At 35.1% G+C, this 20,007-nt stretch overlaps 1 protein-coding gene across 1 annotated transcript in view; it reads left to right on the top strand.

Annotated features, from left to right (window-relative positions):
* LMBRD1 (LMBR1 domain containing 1) overlaps positions 1–20,007 on the top strand; it is a 112,884-nt gene that overhangs the window by 56,303 nt on the left and 36,574 nt on the right. The window contains exon 9 of the mRNA XM_042986622.1: positions 4,862–5,014. Coding sequence (XP_042842556.1) covers positions 4,862–5,014 — 153 coding nt within the window. The remainder of the gene's footprint in view (positions 1–4,861; positions 5,015–20,007) is intronic.

Raw genomic sequence — 20,007 nt, 5'->3', positions numbered from 1 at the left:
TTATAAAGAAAATATTAGCAATTCAAACCTATGCTATAATAGAATATGTTGTAATTATCAGATTAGGTTTATCATAGAAATGCAAAGTCTGACACATTAGAAAAATCTGTTAGAATAGTTTAATATGTTGATAAAGAATGAGAAATATTAGCATCTTAATAGATGCTTAAGAATATTTAGTAAAAGTCAATTTGTAGTTATGATTTAAAAAGAAGCCTTACCCACTTGTTGGGATGAGTACTGGGTGTTGGATGGAAGCTAATTTGACAATAAATTATATTTATAAACAAACAAAAAAGAAGCCTTACCAAATTAGAAGAAAAGAAAGTACTTAGGAAAGGAAGCCTGTAACAAGCCTCATACTTACTGATAAATGAAACATTCCCATTCAGGACAGTGCAGTCAGTATCACTGTTGCTTGTTAGCATTTTCGTGGAGGTGCTAGTCAGGTAAGAAAGATTGCAGGTATAAACATTGGAATGAGAGAGTGAAAACAAGGGAAATATCCTTTATTATTTGCAGATATCATCTACCAAGAAAATCTGACAGAATCAAAGAGTCAGGGTTAGGGTTAATTAACCCTGATTGTTTATTAATTAATCTTAATTGGGGCACCTGGGTGGCTCAGTCGGTTAAGCGCCCAACTTCACTCAGGTCATGATCTCACAGTTTGTGGGTTCAAGCCCCGTGTCAGGCTCTGTGCTGACAGCTTGGAGCCTGTTTTGGATTCTGCGTCACCCTATCTCTGCCCCTCACCCACTCATGTTTTGTCTCTATTTCTCTCAAAAATAAATAAACATTACAAAAAATTAAAAAAAAATTAACCTCAATTAATTATTAATCAAATTAATAGAACTAATAAGAGTTCATCAAAGTGCCTGGATACAAACATGCAGAAATCATGAACGACTTGGAGGATGTAATAGGAAATGATCTCATTCACAATAGCTGTAAACAGTAAAATAATAAGAAATGTCAGAATTTTCCTGATAGAAATTATAAAATCTATTGAAATACATAATAGAAGACTGAAATAAATGGAGAACTTCCTCAGTTCCTGATTGGAAAGATTCATTATTGTAGAGGTGACAGTTGTTCATAACTTTAGGTAGAAATTCAGTGCAATCATAGAAGACAATGAAATTTTCATAGACCCCCCCTACCATAGAGTAAAACAATCCTGAATTCAAATCAAATACAAAACTTAAAAAACATTAGGAGAAAGTGAAAGTAAAGTTTTTGTTCGTGTATAGAAGACCTTTCTAAACGAGGCACACAAAAATCCCAAATGCTGATTGAGACATTGGTGAGTTTTACATTTTTATGTTCTAAAATTTATGTACCCGGGGCGCCTGGGTGGCCCAGTCGGTTAAGCGTCCGACTTCAGCCAGGTCACGATCTCGCGGTCCGTGAGTTCGAGCCCCACGTCAGGCTCTGGGCTGATGGCTCAGAGCCTGGAGCCTGTTTCCGATTCTGTGTCTCCCTCTCTCTCTGCCCCTCCCCCGTTCATGCTCTGTCTCTCTCTGTCCCAAAAATAAATAAAAAACGTTGAAAAAAAATTTTTTTTAAAAATAAAATTTATGTACCCAAAAAGTACCACCAAAAAGGAAGTTAAAGAACCAGCAAAAAAAGTGTGAGGAAATAATCTGCAGTATAGGTTATGTATAAAGAACATCTTCCAGTCAGTAAGAAAAAAGGACAAGCATTACATAGAAATATTGAACAAAAGACCCAAATAGCATTTACTGAAGGAAAAACTATCCAGTGAAAGTTACAAAATGATGCTTCAGCTCTTTAGTAGTAAGTAGGTTGACCAAGCATCCTAGTTCACCTAGGACCTGAGAGATTTTCTAGAACATGGAACTTGCAGTACAGAGACCGATTGGTCACCTTCATAATCAGAGATGTGCTAATTAGAAGTACTCATTATATATATATATATATATATTTAAAAAAAAATTTTTTTTTTTAACGTTTATTTATTTTTGAGACAGAGAGAGACAGAGCATGAATGGGGGAGGGTCAGAGAGAGGGAGACACAGAATCTGAAACAGGCTCCAGGCTCTGAGCTGTCAGCACAGAGCCTGACGTGGGGCTCGAACTCACGAACTGTGAGATCATGACCTGAGCCGAAGTCGGACGCTTAACTGACTGAGCCACCCAGGGGCCCCTATATTTATTTTTTTTATCTTTTAGAAATCTTTAACATTTTTACCTCTGTCAGGTATTAATGAGATTTGGGGCATAGATACACTGTTTGTGGGAATGTAAAGTCTACAGCTTTTTAAAGAAAACTATGTGATGTGACATGTACATATACAAACAAACACACCCGTTAGTAAAGTTTAATCCAGCAGCTGATGTCTAGGAATGTATCCTACTTCATTATATAAGGATGTTCATGCACACTGTTAATGCACACCCTCCCCTTCCAAAAGAAAACAGTCTAAGTGTTCAAAAATAAAGTATTTATTAAGGTGCCATGGTATAATGTGGTGTGCAGTGATGAAAAAGAATGAGGTAGATTATCAAATCAGTCTCTCAGTTCAAATTCTAGCTCTCCTTATCATGCATATTATAGTATCTGTGAGCCTTATTTTCCTCATCTAGTAAATGGGTATACTAGTACTACCAACTTCAAAATTTTGTTCTGAAGATTTAAGGAGAATAAACATAAGGGAACAGATAAGTTTTAGGCACAAGAAATGTGCTCAAGAAATGCTAGCTATTACGTATAACAAAAACCATATGTTATATTAGCATATATGAATGCATATAAATCCATAGAAAATGTGTGTAAGGATACTGATTTACTTAATGGTGATAACAATATGAAAGGGCAGTAGTACCTAATGACAGTGTGAAGGGAAGCTTTCTTTCACATTTTACTTTTTTTTGAACAAAGGCTATGTGTTCATATACTTTATATGTATATTTTTTCCAGATGAGATAATTAGTTGCCGAGTTTCTTTAAATATATATTTTTTAACGTTTATTCACTTTTTGAGAGACAGAGACAGAGTGCGAGCAGAGCAGGGGCAGAGAGAGAGGGAGACACAGAATCCGAAGCAGGCTCCAGGTCCTGAGCAATCAGTACAGAACCCGACGTGGGGCTCGAACTCACAGACCAGGAGATCATGACCTGAGCCAAAGTCGGATGCTTAACCAACTGAGCCACCCAGGCATCCCGCTGAGTTTCTATCCTGGTGTTTGTTTCTCTAACCAATATTCTTCTTATCTTGGTTTGGTTAATAGGCAAAGCAGAATGGACTTCTGTCTTTTACTCCACTGAAATATTCACCAAATAGGCAGATAACTTGGATTTATTTTCAGTGGACCCTTAAATCAGTTTACTAATTTTTTTTTTTTTTCTGAAATAGTGAAAGCCAGCTGTTAAATAAAACTACTTTATTGCTGGTATCCTTTGGATAATAGAATGGCAGTTTTGAGAAAAACAATGTTTAAGGTACAAAGTACCAAACCTTTCTCATACCATACACTTGAAGTATTATTGCCTGGATCTGTCTTCTAGAAGGGAGTGTTTGTTTTATTCCTTTGTCCTTCTGAAAATACCTTTCTCCCAGGTTCCTTTTATTGAGGATACAATTTGATAGTACATATGGTATTTGACTTAAAGGAGTGAAGATAATTAAATATAGCCTCAGGTATGTCAAGTATGGTCCCTGTTTGGGTGGCACCAGCATCTCCTGGGACTTTGGTAGAAATGCAAATTTTAGGCCCCACCCAAGACCAACTAAATTTTATTCATAGGGTCTAGAAATCTGTGTTTAACAAACTTTTCAGGTAATTATGCATGATAAAGTTTGAGAAGCAATATGGTAAGGTATGGAAGAGGATGGCTCGGTCTAGAAGAGCATGGCAATGCCATTATGTAAAGAGATCTTTATGACTGTGTAAATTTCTTTATTAAAGGATATTTGAGTGTTGTCTTCATTATTTTGATGATTTCAGATGAGCCTGCACTGGGATACACTAGAGAGCAATTTTGTTGTCTGTGTCTTAAGAACCTACTTAAACCTAAGTAGGGATATTAACATTTTAATATCTGATGTCTTTATATTTTAAAAATGTAGTTCCATGTAAATATGTTTCTTGTTGCTTCCAATAAAACCAAGTTTACATTTCACCTTTTTGTATATTCAGCAGTTGTCATATTACTGTAGTTTATTATTGTACCTAATTGAAGACACTTAGGGCCAGGAGAATTCAAGTGGGAAAGTGTTATCTTCGAGACCATGGAAAAGGTACTGCTCAAGGTTACAGTAAGCATCACATAAACATAGGTCGATGGGAGTTTTCCGTCAGTAGGTTGGCTAAAGAAAACATGACTCATTTTGCAAAAGTACTTGGAGAATAAGAAAGTGCAAGTTCTCAGCAGTTCTAAAAACATCTGCATAGCACATACTAGTATTGCATCTCTCTGCTGATATTTGAAACCTGTGCTGACCAAAGGGAGAGGAGGGGTAGGACCAAACATATTAAGGAATAGAAGGAGGAGCTTGGAGGTTAGGGAGAGTAATTGAGCAAATTGAATAAAGTACCATATAAAAAGGTATTTTTAAAGATATTTATGTCTCTCCATGTAACTTGACCATGTATTTGGAAAACAGGGATCAAGAAGTTCAGTATTAAATGTGTATACATCTGCATTTTGATGCTGACCTTGGTTCAGAGATGTGTGTTGTCACCTAGTTGTTGTCTGTATTTTTCAGTTTGTAAATTTGCCTGAGGAATATCCAACCTAAAAAAAGCTTTTGTTGCATGATTTTCTAAATTTGATGGATACTTTACTAAGACCTTAATGGTAAAAAACTGTTTTATTTTGGTCTGTTATTTGTAGAGCAAGGATGGTCGACCTTTGCCATCAAGGGATAAACGTGCTTTAAAACAATTTGAAGAAAGGTTACGAACACTTAGGAAAAGAGAGAGGCACTTAGAATTCATTGAAAACAGCTGGTGGACAAAATTTTGTGGTGCTCTGCGTCCCCTGAAGGTAAATGGAGTTTTCAAAAATTATGTTGTCACTCTTCAGTTTATATAGACCTGTCAGAGAGAATGACTTCTCTTTGTAAGGCATTATAGCATGATACTTATGAGCATGAATTTTGAAGTTAAACTGGTTTTGAATCATAGCTCTGTCATTTGGTAGTTTGGGCAAGTTACACACCTCTGTGAACTTCATTTACTCCTGTGTAAAACAAGTATTGTAACAGAGGTGTTGGGAAATTTAAATTAGAATATAGGTAAGTAATGTGTGCTGCCAGCACGTTTTTGAAAATTTGTACTTTTTTTTAATGTTTGCTTATTTTTGAGAGACAGCATGAGTGGGGGAGGGGCAGAGAGTGAGGGAGAGAAAGAGAATCTCAAGCAGACTCTGCGCTGTCAGCCCAGAGTCTTGACGCTGGGCTTGATCTCATAAACTGTGAAATCATGATCTGAGCCAAAATAAAGAATCAGACCCTCAACTAACTGAGCCACCCACATGCTGCACAAGTTTGTACTTTTCTATAAATAGGAAAACTGGGACCCACTTTAGAACTCAGGTACCCTAACTGAAATTAATAGAATTTGCTTCCTTGTTAGGTGGTATGTTTCTGAAAGTATATAAAAAGGTATTATTCAGGGCAGAAAACCATTTCTTTCTTTCTTTCCTTTCTTTCTTTCTTTCTTTCTTTCTTTCTTTCTTTCTTTCTTTCTTTCTTTTCTTTTTTGAAACGATCATTTGCTAGCCTTGATTTCTTCAGATTGGATAGTGGTACCTACACTTAAGGACCTAGATTGAACTAAGGGCATAATAATACAACTCTGAGTCTAAAAAGTGTCTAGAACTGCTGGCAACAGACTTCTTTATTGTCCATTCTGTATCTGGCATTTCAAACACCTGAACTTTGTATAGAACAGTATGCATGTTGTAATTTACAAAGTGCAGCGAATAGACTGGTGTAAAGAATGTTAGGCAAGATGAGGCTCTAAAGTGGGTTTTACCTAAGTTAAAAAAAAAATGTTTTAGAGAGCCCCATGAAAGGATTAGTTAGGTTGAGTTTTGCTTTATCTTTTTCTTATAATTAGAAAGGAAATAAGGAAATGCACTGACTGCTCATCCTAAAAATCTCCTTTTTGGAAGAGTTCTTCAAAATTATATCATAATCAGATCTATTGTGTATTACTTTTTTTTTTTTTTTAATGTTTATTTATTTTTGAGAGACAGAGCATGAGCAGGGGAGGGGCAGAGAAGGGGAGACACAGAACCTGAAGCAGGTTCCAGGCTCTGAGCTGTTGCACAGAGCCTGATGCGGGACTCAAACTCACAAACCATAAGATCATGACCTGAGCCGGAGTTGGACACTTAACCGACTGAGCCACCCAGGCACCCCTATTGTGTATTTTTAAACCTTCTGTTAGAATCAATTTTGTTAAAGACTCACCACTCTTTTTTTTGCAAGGTGATTGTCTTAGTAATACCAAAGGTATGCTAAAACCCTCCTCAACCTTATCTTCTTCTTTTTTTTTCTCCTCAACCTTATCTTAATTCTAAATTTTTTATATGGCTTCTTTATAAATATTTATAACCTGGTCTCTAACATTAGCTGCCTTGATTTAAACATGCTCTGTCCTATTTCACTGAACCTAGTTTAGAGGGATTTTTAAATCAACTTTATTAAGTGTGCAGATTGATTTTGCCAACTATGTAGATATAGAAGACCCACATCACTTCAAAAACTACCCCATGTCTTCCCGTCTCCCACTGAACTCAGACCCCAGATGGCCATTGATGTCCTTCTGTCATTATGGTTTAGTTTTATGTGTTGTATTATTTCATATAAATGGAATAGAGTGTAGTATAATCCTTTTTCTGGCTTCTTTGGTGCAACAAAATGTTTTCGAGATTTGTCTATGTTGCATTTTTTTTTCAGTAGTTCATTCTGTTTTATTGCTGGGTAGTATCCTGATTGGTGTCTATGTTACAGTTGGTTTATCCACTCACCTTTTAGTGGAGATTTGAGTTATTCCCAGTTGGAGATTATTATGAATAATGCTGATGTAAACATCTGTTGGAGATGTGTTTTCATTTCATTCATTTTTCTTGGGTAAATAACTAAGAGTAGAATTTCTGGGTCTAATGTTTAATGTATGTTTAACTTTCTAAGAAAGTACCAAAGTATTTTCCAAAGTGGTTGTACCATTTTTTTTTCCCACAGCAATGTGAGATTTCAGATTGCTTCATATCCTTGTCAGCTCTTATATTGTAACTGTTTGTAATAGTTATTCTGATGGCTGTATAATAATATTTTATTGTGGTTTTGATTTGCATTTCCTTGGTGACTAATGATATTGAGCACTTTTTGTATTCTTATTGGCCATTTGTGTATTTTCTCTAAGAGTTTTTTAAGTGTGTTTGTTTATTTTGAGAGAGATAGAAACAGTGTGCGTGTAGGGGAGGGGGAGAGAGAGATCCGCAAGCAGACTCTGTGCTGACAGCCTGGAGCCCAACAAGGGGCTTGAACTCATGAACCGGGAGATCATGACCTGACCCAAAACTGAGAGTCAGCTGCGTAGCCGACTGAGCCACCCAGGCACCCCTGTATATTTGCTCTAAAATGCCTGTTTAAATCTTTTGTCCATTTTTAAATTTAAGTTTTTGTTTGATGAGTGAGCTACGAATTCTTTATGTGTCCTGGATTAAATACTTTGTCAAATATATGTATTGTGAATGTTGTCTCTTTTTATGGCTTGCCTTTATGTTTTCTTAACACTGTCATTCAAAGAGATGTTCCTTAAGTTTTTATAGCAATCATTTTCTGATATGTTTTCTTCTGGAAATTTTACAGTTTAACTCATATTTTAGGTTTGTCGTCATTTTTAAGTTAATTTTATGGGATGGTATAACTTAAGGGCTTCTTTTCCATGTGGAGATGCAGTTGTTTCAGCAACATTTTCTTGTCAAGACTGTTCTTTGCTCATTGGCTTTCCTTGGTACCTTTTGCCAAATCAATTGATCATGTGCATATGTGGGTCTATTTCTGGACTTTTTCTTTTGCTCCATTGATTTATATGTCCTTATGCTAAAACTTGATTATTGGTGTGTTATATAATCAGTCGCAAAATCAAGTAGTCTAAATTCTTCAGTTTTGTTCTTCTTTTCAATATTGTTTTAGCTATGCTAGATCCTTCACATTTCAATATAAATTTTAGAATATTACAAAATGCCCACTGGGATTTCTAGTGGGATTACTTTGAATCTGTAGGCAAATTTGGGGACACTTGATATTGTAAACTGAACCAGATGAGAGTTCATCCATCTGATGCACAGCAAGCAAGTAAAAACTTGATACCAGCCTATTGCAAGAAAGGCTGTTTATTGGTGTGGCACCACCCAGGATAACAGGGAGCTAATGCTTCACAGTCCTGAACTCTCCCAGTGGCTTACAGGTGAGGGTGTTTTTTTGTTTTGTTTTTTAACTTTAGAGCACGAGAGTGCAAGTGTGAGCAGGGGAGGGGCAGAGGGTGAGAGAGAGAGAGCGAGAGAAGGAAAGAGACAGAGTGAGACAAAGAGAGAACTTTAAGTAGGCTCCACTCAGCATGGAGTCCAACTTGGGGCTTGATCCCATGACCCCGAAATCATAACCTGAGCTGAAATCAAGATTCAGATGCTCAGCTGACTGAGCCACCCAGGGGCCCTGACAAACGAGGGTTTTTAAAGGCAACTTTTGGTGCAAAGGCCCTCCTAAGAAGGTGGACCCCACTGATTGGAGGCCCAGAAGGTCATGTTAGCAGGTGCTCTGGTGTTGCTTTGTCTGGTCTCCTGAAAGTCTTTTCCATTTCAGGAGACTTGGAATCTGAAAAATGCTTTTACTCTTTATGTTAGAGATTTCATTAGGTACATTTGGTGATTATATCTTTGTTTATAAGCTAGTGGAGTTGCATTTCTGCAGGTTCCCTGGCCAGTCCAGCCTTGCCTGGGGATGATACAACCTTTAGTGCTCATTCTTTCATCTGAGCTGACAAGATGGATGCCGGCTTATATTTTAATACTGAACCTGCCAATTCATGGACGTGAGAGCTTTCCATTTATTTATGATAACTTAAATTTCTCTTTGCAACATTTTGTAGTGGTCAATGTAGAGGTCTTGAAAATATTTTGATAAATTTACCTATATCTTTATATTTCTGTTGCCCCAAAATTTGTATGTTGAAATCCTCATCTCCAATGTGATGGTATTTGGAGGTGGGGGCTTTGGGAGCTGATTAAGTCATGAGGGTTGAGACCTTATGAATGGGATTAATGCCCTAATAAAAAAGACCCCAGAGGGCTCTCTCACCCCCTCCTCCATGTGAGAAGACAGAAGATTTTATGATTTTGTTTACCTTCAATCCTGAATTATTGGCTTCTCTTAGTATGTAGAAATTTGTTTTTGTGCATTGACCTTATATCATGCAACCTGGCTAAATTTTTACTTCTAGTAGCTTTATTATAGTTTCCTAAGGAATTTTTATGTACATGAACATGTTAGATGCTTAAAGACAGTTTTATTTCTTCCTTTCCAGTGTAAGAGTCCCAATTGCTTTTTTTTTTCTTCCCATTATTGCACTGGCCCAAACCTCCTGTACAATCAATTTACCACTTATTCTTTTTGTTATATGACTGTATTATTCTTGAATATGGATCTAAATTCTTACCTTTCTTTCATTTTCTGGGCCTAGGTTAAGGATAAGAGGAATAATTAGGAACAGTGAGGAATGAAAATAGGCATGCCTGAAGGAAAACTCTGGGGATACAAACTTAAATTGTTATATAATTGAGGGTTTAACATGATTGTGACGGGATAAACACTGCTTTTTTTTACTCAAATGAAATATAAAAATTATTAGCACTTCTGTGTTTGTGCATAGTTGATATAGTTCATAAAGTGGAAGATACATGCTCTTAGTGCTTCTTAAATATTAGCATCTAAGTAGTCCTAGTGGAAGAAGGTAGAGACAGGTCCACTCATCCCACTCACTGTTCCCTACCTGCCGGAGGTGACTTACAATCCATGAGACTCTCCTGATAGAAATTCCTTTGAAGTTATGTTCTATCTCAAACTTTTGTGCTAATATTGCCTTTTAATCTGTATTCTGATCCATGTTTCTTTTATTAGAAAATGTATTGGAGGGGCGCCTTGGTGGCTCAGTCGGTTAAGCGTCCGACTTTGACCCAGGTCATGATCTCACGTCCGTGAGTTCAAGCCCCGCATCGGGCTCTGTGCTGACAGTGCAGAGCCTGGAGCCTGTTTCAGATTCTGTGTCTCCCTTTCTGTCTCTCTGACCCTCCCGCATTCATGCTCTGTCTCTCTGTCTCAAAAATAAACGTTAAAAAAAAAAAATTAAAAAAAAAAGAAAATGTATTGGATTTAAATTTTCGCAAATGGAAAAATTCAGTTCTACGATTCTATAGTTTTTTTTATGACAAAATATTATAATTTTTTTTCATAAGAGTAAATCCTCATGAGAAACCTAATGATCTTGTGGTTTCACATTGCTCTGCATTCTTAGGATATGCATACCTCATTTCAGAGGCATGGACTTTGCTGTTTCATACACTTGGTTTTGAGTCCTTGCTCTGATCCTAACCAGCTGTCTAAACTCTGTTCCTTCACCTTTCTAAACCTTAACTTTTCTCACCTTAACTTAACTCACTAATGGATTTATATACTTACCTTATTTTTGTTGTGAGAATTAAAAGAAATAATGTATGTAGTGTTAATGCCTTTTGATGTAAACAGCTCAGGAGATTGCAGCTGCTATTGTTATAGGTTTATATTTAAAATTTTTCAACTTCTTAAATGCTGCCATAGAACTCAAAGGAAAATACCCGTTTTATGTCGTAGACATTTATAAAACTAAGCATCTAATTAGAATAAATTAATGGCTTCTTAAAACAACTTTCAGAAATAATACTGAACACATTTCTATGAATACAGTCTGATGTTCGTTAACTACATGACAGCATACTTCGAACTTGTATAGCTAATTGGCCTGGGTAACCTATGGATTCATTAGGTTTTAAATCCAACTTTTGGTTTTACTATATATATATACCTTATATTATATACATGCCTCTTGTATTTACATAGAAAGTTGTAAATACATGTTCATAATTATATCACAGATTTTTTGAGACTTTTTAAAAATTGTGGTAAAATGTATATAAAATTTACCATTTTAACCATTTGTAAGTATGCATTCCGTGATACTAACCATGGAACATTCACAACATTATGTAACAATCACCATTATTCATTTCCAGAACTTTTTTACATCTCAGAAACACCATACCCATTAAACAAGAATAACTCCCCATTCCACACCCACCCCCAGCCCATATCCCCTGATGACCTCTGTCCTGCTGTCTCTGCCTGTTCTAGGTACATCATATAAGTGGAATTATTACTGTGTTCGTTTGTGTATGGCTTATTTCAAATTGCATAATATCTTCAAGATTTATCCATGTTGTAGATGCATCAAAATTTCATTTCTTTTTAAGACTGAATTACATTCTGTTGTGTATGTAATCTACATTTTGCTTATCTATCTGTTGGTGCACATTTGGGTTGTTTCCAACTTTTGGCTATTGTGAATAACACTACTGTGGTAATTGGTGTTCAAGTATCTGTTTGAGTACCTGCTTTCAGTTATTTTGAGTATATACTTAGAAATGGAATTACTGGATGACATTTCCGTTTTGTGTTTAGTTTTTTGAGGAACCTACAAACTTTTTTTTCACAGCGACTGTACCATTTTATATTTCCACCAGAAATGCACAAGGGTTCTAATTTCTTTCCATCTTTGCAAACACTTATTTTCTGTTGTTTTGATAATAACCAACCTTATGGCTGTGGAGTGATACCTCATGGTGGCTTTGATTTGCATTTCCCTAATAATTAGTGATCTTGAGCATCTTTTCATTTGATTATTGGCTATTTGTGTATTTATTTTCTTTGGAGAAGTGTTCACTCAAGTCTTTTGTCTGTTTTTAAATTCTTTATGTTTTATTGTTGTCAACTTGTAAGGGATTTTTTTTTTTAGTAGTCTGAATATTAATCCCTTATCAGATATAGGATTTGGAAATACTATCTCCCAACCTTGGTTTGTCTTTTCACTATGTAGATAGTGTCCTTGATACACTAAAGTTTTTAATTTTGATGAAGTCCAATTTATTTAATATTTGTTGTTGTTGTGGCCTGTGCTTCTGTGTCATATCCAAAAAATAATTGCCAAGTCCAGTGCCATGAAGATGTTTCCCCCTTTTTATCCCTAGAAGTTTAATAGTTTCAGCTCTTAGGTTTAAGTCTTTTTAACTATATTGAGTTAACTTTTTTATATGATTAAGGTTAAGGGTCCAATTTCATTCTTTTGCATTTGGATGCCCTTGACCCAGCACTATTTGTTGAAAAGACTGACCTTTTGGTCTTGACACCATCGTCAAAAATCGATGGATCATATATGGGAGAGTTCATTTCTGGGGTCTATTACATTAGTTATATATCTGTCTTTATGACAGTACAAAGCTATTTTGATTATTGTAGCTTTGTAGTAAGTTTTGAAATCAGGAAATGCAAGTCTTGTAACTTTTTCTTTTGTAAGATTGTTTTGGCTATTTGGGGTTTTTTGAAATTTCATAGGAGTTTTAGAATGGGTTTTTCTGTTTCTGCAAAAAAACCCAGAAAATAAACAAAAAAAAATTGTAATTTTGATAGAGATTGCATTGATTTTGTAGATCACGTTTAGTAGTATTGTTATTTTAATAATACTAAGTCTTGAAGTCCATGAACATGGCATGTCTTAACATTTATTTATGTCTACTTGAATTTCTTTGAGCAGTGTCTTGTAGTTTTCAGTGGATAAGTCTTTTGTCTCATTGTTTAAGTTTATTCCTAAGCATTTTATTATTTTTGTTTTATTCTGTTTATTTGAATCAGACACATAATAAAGAACTATTAAAATTTATATTTCTACTTGTCCCACTAATCTCCTAACCCCCCAACACATACACAAACACAACTAAAATTCATAAGGTAAACAAACAATGAAAAATAGTTTTATCATACATAGACAGTGCTTAGTTGTTTTGAAGGTGTGTGGGAATATTTTAATTTTTTTTAACTAATATTTTTGTCATCCCAGGAGCCTCTAGAATTTACTACAACTATGTTTAAAGATGTAGCAGATTTCCTTTCTGAGAATAATATTTAAAGCATGTATGTTTTTATTGTTTGTTTTAGGTCATACTATTTAGGTATGTCTAAAGAAAAAGACTGGCACTTTTTAACTTTAAAGGAGGCTTTTACTGGATGTATAAATGTGCATTTCAAATTTTACTTGATCACTATTTGAGAGAGATTTTTTGGGGGGTTTTAATGTAGATGCTTCTTAGAGTAATAGTAATTGTATATTAGAGTTTCTGGAACCTACAGTATCTTTTGTAGATTCCCAGTAACTTTATGGTATGGATATTGTAGTTCATATAAAGAATAAACCCACTTGTAAGTGACCTAATCCATCTTTACATTGGTATAATAATGAAACTCCAGTGCATAGAAAAGCTTGGAGTGGGTCTTAAAAAATCAATGACTGATCTTTTTTTGTGTGTTTGTGTTTAAGAAGACTTGTTTAACATATATGGTTGATTCATTAACATTGAACTGTAGATGTAAGATCAACATCAGTATTACTTCTGTCTGAACAAAGCTTACCTACACAAGTACATCCTCAGTAATCAGAGCCTTCTTAAGTCTTAGGAACACTAGAGAGCGCTTCAGTACTATGCTGGGGGCTCTTTGAAAGAGCAAAATTACCAACACAAAAGCACAAAACAAAGAATGTAATGCTAACTAGACCACTTACTGGATACTTGTTTACAGTATGAGAGCTGAAACAAGAAAGGGTGTACCCTTGTTCAACCTTAGCTGGGAATTTGCACATCAGGTGACTTAGATTTTTCATTACCCTGCACATATCCCAGAAGACCACGTAAGTGCCCTAAGTATTGATTTTAAGGTTATAAATAAATTTTAGTGGGTAGATGCATTTGCAAATACAGAATCTGCAAATGAGAATCAACTGTACCTCTAAGTAAAAACAAAAAGAAATCTCCCAATCTAGCAAGTCTTCCCTCCAGCTCTTATTGCAAAACTTTGTGTTTAAACAAAGATAGTCAGTCTGGGGAAAATTGCATGGGAGAAAAGGGGAAATTTGGAGGTGGGCCTAAGATTCATCTGAAAGCCCCTAAAAGTTAAATGAAATAAGCTGGTCACAAAAAGATAAATACTGTGTAAGTCCACTTATATGAGGTATCCAGAGTAGTCACATTCATGAAAACAGAAAATAGAATGGTGGCCTCCAGGAGTTGGAAAGAAAGAGATATGGGGAGTTGTTGTTTAATGGGTACAGAGTTTCAGTTTTGCCAGATACAAACAATTCTTGGAGTTTGGTTATACATTGTGAATGTATTTAATGCTACTAAATTGTGCACTTAAAATGTTATGATGATACATTTTATGTTATGTATCTTTTACCATTATTTAAAAAACAAAAACAAAAAACCAGAAATGGCCAAGAACCAGAGTGACATGAAGAGTTGGACTGTGGGAAAAATGAGAGGAAAACAGAGATGAAAACAAAATTACAGGGTGTCCAAAGGAAAATAGACTCAAAATTTGGTAAGCAGTATTGAAGAAAGGTAGGAGAAACAACCAAGAGAAAGAAACAAGAAGTAAAAAGAATCAAAAAGTGTTGAAATGGAAGAGAAGGAAAAACTACATGTGTTTAATTGGAGAAGGAGAAGCTTAATTGGTCCATGCAGAAGCAAAACAAAAGAAATTAGTGGAACTAATATTTAAAGTTGTGATTCCAAAAAATGACCTAAAAATAGACATGAAATCTACACATTGAAATAGCCACTTTGTACCTGGGAAAATTTATGTGCATTTTCCTAGTAACACTGACTTCAGAATTAAAGAAGAGTCCTTAAGATTTCCAAGTAAAAAAAAATCCACTGATTTACAAGGTCAACATAGTTAGACTTATTATCAGATTTTTCAAAAAACATAAAGCAAGCAAGAATGTGGCGGGGGGACATTAAAAAAGGCCTAAATGAACAGTCCAAAATCAGAAGTTTATATTTGGCCAAACTATCTTTTAGAAAAGAGATTTTTAAACATTTAAGGACTTAGGGAATTCTGTACCCACGGGCTCTTGAGAAATCCACTAATTGCCAAGCTCTAACCAACCAAGAGATGAGGTGGAAAACATCAGCAAAAGAAGTAATGGTGAATATTTAATATTGCAGATCTATGAAGAAAAGATGTGGGCAAGGGTGAGAATATGTGTAAACATAGGTTCTGATGAGACAGAAATCATGCAATTAAGAGAGAGAAGTAGAATTTCTTATAGATTACTGTATGGGTAGTAGGTGGGAGTTGGATACATAAAAACTAATCAACTTTATATTAAAGGGCTAAATATGAAAACAGGGGCTAAGAGCATTTGAAAATTAAAATACACTGAAACAAAAGTATAAAGCTACTTGACAAAAAGGACTTAAAAATGGAAGAGTGAAGAACACATATTAACAAGGAAACACGAGAAATATAAAATACACGCAAGTCTCAGATAATAATATATGTTGAGATTAATGTTCCAGGCATATCAATAAATATGAGTGGACCTAACTCACTATTAAAAGAAAAATTTAAATTTTCCTCACAAAGTGAGGTATAACCTAAAACAGATGACAAAGGCTAAAAATGTATATTAAAAGATATACTAGGCAAATGGAAATGATAAAACGTATAGCGATCTTGATACTGGACAAAGTAGAATTTCGAGCTGAAAAACATTAAGTCCGACAGAGAAGGATACTTTTTGTGATAGAATCCTTTTCTCCTCCCTCAGTGATTTCCATGCCCTAATCTGTGGAACCCTTTATAGTAGCCACATGAAGTGGCAGAAGGGACTTTGCAAATGCAATTATGGTTACAGACTTTTAGGAGGTTATCCTGGATTATCTGTGTGGGCCCAGTCTAATAACATGTGCCCTTAAAAGCAGAGAACTTTTTTGGCCTGAGTCAGAGAGATGTATGTGGTATAGAGAGTAAGTCAGGGATAGTGAAAATGTGGTAAAGGATTGGCTTGCCATTACTAATTTGAAGATGGAGAGGGCAGTATGAAGAGGAATGCAAGCAGCTTAAGGAACTGAGAGGCTGATAGCCATCAAAGACTACAACCCTGTATTGAGCCCTACAACCTCAAGGATCTGAATTCTATCAACACTCTGAAAGAGCATGAAGGGATTCTTCCCCAGAGCCTCCCGGAGGGAATACAGCCCTGCTGACAACTTGGTAGTTTGGCTTTGTGCCACCTTAAGCAAAGAACCATCTGAGCTGTGCTGTGCCCAGACTTCTGACCCACAGAATAAGAAGTAGATGTTGTTTTAAGCCACTACATTTGTAGTAGTTTGTCACTGTAGCAATAGAAAACTAATATACTTATTAAGAAAATTTGTAAGTTATGATGAAGATGAAATAGTTACGTACCAAAGAACACACAACCACCTTTATGAAGCAAGAAGTATGAGATATTCAAGGAGATGTAGATTGAAATATGTTAATAGTAGGAGAATAACATAGCACCATACTCAGGGTAAGACATTTCGGATGCACAAAATTGAGTAAGAATATAGAAGACCTAAGTCAATAAGGCATATCATAACTTTGGGACTTTAAATCCCAATATAGAGTCTATACTTTCCAAGTACACATGGAACATTCACTAAAATTGATCATATATTATGTCATGAAGAAACTTCAATAAATTCTACAGAGTAGATATATTACAAACACCTCTTCCCTGATTGCAATGCAGCATTAAAACTAGAAATTATAATAAAATCAATAAAGTAGGACACTTTTCACTTGGAAATTAACCTTGTATTCAGCAACTCTTGGGTGAAAGGAAAGGAGAAATAAAAACAAACTTCAAAATTCTTAAAATTAACAATGGAAATATCATATTAGAACCTATGAGATACATGTAAGATGGTGATCATGAAATAAGGATCAGGAAATTCAAAGCCTTAAACACATTTATCAATAAAAAAGAAAGGATAAAAATATACTCTAAATTCCAAGCATGCAAGGCTAGCAAAGGAGCAAAGTAAACCAACAGAAAGCACAAGGAAAAAAGTAAACATAAAATCAGAAAACAATGAGAGGAAAACTAGATCAATAATTTCTATGTGTATGTTTCAACTAATAGATAAAACACTAACTTCAATGAAAGGAAACCGGGCTGATTGGAGAAATGGTTGATGCTGAGGCTGGTGCTGGGAAAGTATATAAGCCCACACCTGCTTATGTTAGAGAAGAAGTATAGCTAGAGTATGATAAGGGAATGTGCTTGAAGGGGCTCTTGCTTCCTAAACCTGGGACCATTTAAGTATCAAAATATATGAGTATAATGATGGAAATAAGTAAATGGAGAAAGGAAAGCTCTACCCTACAGTGGCATTCTAATAAATGTAGAATAAATGTCAGAATTAGAAAATCAGTATTTGGCAAACATCACATACAGTACTGTTTCTTGCAAGAGAAATAAATGAATACTAAAATTAGAAGGTGAAAATTTGGGGATAACAGGATATTTGCATAATCTCACTATTTCTACACAAGACTTACTAATTACAAAGGGGATAGTAGTAATTGTACAGTGAAGAGACATGGCTTAAACCACCTTAACCATGTGATCCAAGTTAAGCTTATCAGTAATGGGGTAATAGATACGATTGTGCCTGTCATTTCTGCCAAAAATACATGAACTGAATATAAATAATTGTAAAGAAATAGGTAGCCCACATTGAAGGACAACGCAAATAACTGTCCTGGACTCTTCAAAATATAAAGGTCATGACGGTAAAAGTGATTTAGGAACTGTTCCAGATTAAAGGGTACTAAACAGATAAAAGCAAAGTATAATGCTGAATTGCATTTTGGACCAGAAAAAAAACAACACAACTTTGTTCTCTAAAGGACTTAAGTGGAACAATTAAAATTTGAATTAAGTCTATAGATTATATAATAGCCTCTATATAATAGTGTTATATCAATATTAATTTCTTGATTTTGATAATTGAAGTGTGATTATGTGAAAGAATTTGCTTTTGGAGGATAGGTATTAAAGTATTTTTCTGCAGCTTATTCTCAAAAACAGTTCAGCCACCTAGAGAATGATAAAGCAAGGTAAATGTTAACATTTGGACAATTTAGTTGGAAGGTATACCAAAATTCTTTGTGCAGTTTTTGCAGTTTTCTCATATATCTGAAATTATGGCAAAATAAGGCTTTAAAATCTTAAATTCTACTAGACCTCCCCTACTTCCCCCTCCCCCCCACCCTGATTTTGGCATTATCCTTACCACTCTCATTTTTAATGTCAATCTTTATGAAAGTCTCTTCTATAAGAATAGTATAGAACAATGACCAAATACCATTAGCTAGTACTACCCTAACAAATCACTATGAGATTCTTTGTAATTTAAAATACAATAATTTGTAGCCAGAGCTGAATATTATTGATCTTCTAACTTTTTAAAAAACTTTATGTACAACACTTGCAACATGTAAAGAAACTTAATTCTTTTCCTAGAACTGTAACTTACAATGTCCTATCAAGATTTGATAATGAAAATTATGTATTAACCTTCTACCTCTGAGGAAAGTCTTGAAGACTAATTGATTTGCCACTTAGAGTTAGGGGACCTGGGACCCATGGCCATTAGCTATGTAATACTGGACACATAATGTCAGATGGGTTTCTAGAGAGAGGAATGTTCAGTTTGGGTTAAATTAAAACCCAGTTCTCCATTCCAGAATTATCTTTTCAAACGCTTGTTAACCTGGGTTGAAGTGGTATCTTTTTATGGTAGTCATCTGATATTCTAAATGACTTTTCTAAGGCACAGTTTCTCAATTGTAACATAAGAATTACTTGGGACTCTTGTTGAAATACAAATTCAGATCCAGACCACCTTTGGTAAGTCCCAAGGGTGTGTAAGCTCCAGCAAGCTCCCAGTTGACACTGATGGTCCATGACCACTCTTTGGTTAACAAGATTCTAGGTAGTTATAAAGGGACCACATGCTTCTGTTTCCTATCCTCATTGTTATTAAAGAGTAAGAAAGCTAGAAAAAGGCAAAAAAGGAAGCAGTACATGGTATTTTATTTAAGGTAACAAAAATAATAAGATACAATAGAAATTATTTTTATCTTACATTTGTAACTATTATTTGAGTCTCTAGGTGTGGTAACTTTCTACTTTTTTGGGTTATATTTCTGTATACACAAAAGCTATTTTATGGATATAGGAAATTCACCTATGAAACTTGATAAGAGGTGTGTCCTAAAAAAAAAACAAAACTGATCCTAAATTATTTCTTTCTATACTGTTTGGAGGTTTTGTTTCACATTGTCAGACAGTATTAAATTCTAGGATAAGAGATTTATGGTAGGCTAATTAGCATCTCAAAACACAAATGATTTTAAGAGAGTGATTGAAAGTTTATTTTTGCTAAAGTGATAGCTTATTCATGCTGCTTTCTAAGACCATTCAGGGTTCAATTTAAATCAGACTTTATCAGTCTCAGCACAGTTGACATTTGGGGCCCAATAATTCTTTGTTGGGGAGGGTGACTACTGTCCTGTGCATTTTAGGGTATTTAGCAGCATTCTTACCTGCTTGCTGTAACACCCCTGCCCAACTCAAATCATGACAGACTTTCTGTAAACATTGTCAAATGTCCTTTTGAAGGGGGGTAGAATATATCCAATTTAGAACCACTGATTTAAATGAAAGAAAAGAACACAGGGTTTTAAAGTTAGTAAAAGGGAAAGGGAAGAGATTTGGGGGAATGGTATGCTATTAATGAGATAGAGGAACATAAATTTTCTTTGT

The sequence above is a fragment of the Panthera tigris genome, chromosome B2, assembly GCF_018350195.1.
Source record: "Panthera tigris isolate Pti1 chromosome B2, P.tigris_Pti1_mat1.1, whole genome shotgun sequence".
NCBI classification, from domain to species: domain Eukaryota; kingdom Metazoa; phylum Chordata; class Mammalia; order Carnivora; family Felidae; genus Panthera; species Panthera tigris.
Note: the sequence above shows the minus strand (reverse complement) of the source record. Positions and strands in the feature narration are given on the sequence as shown.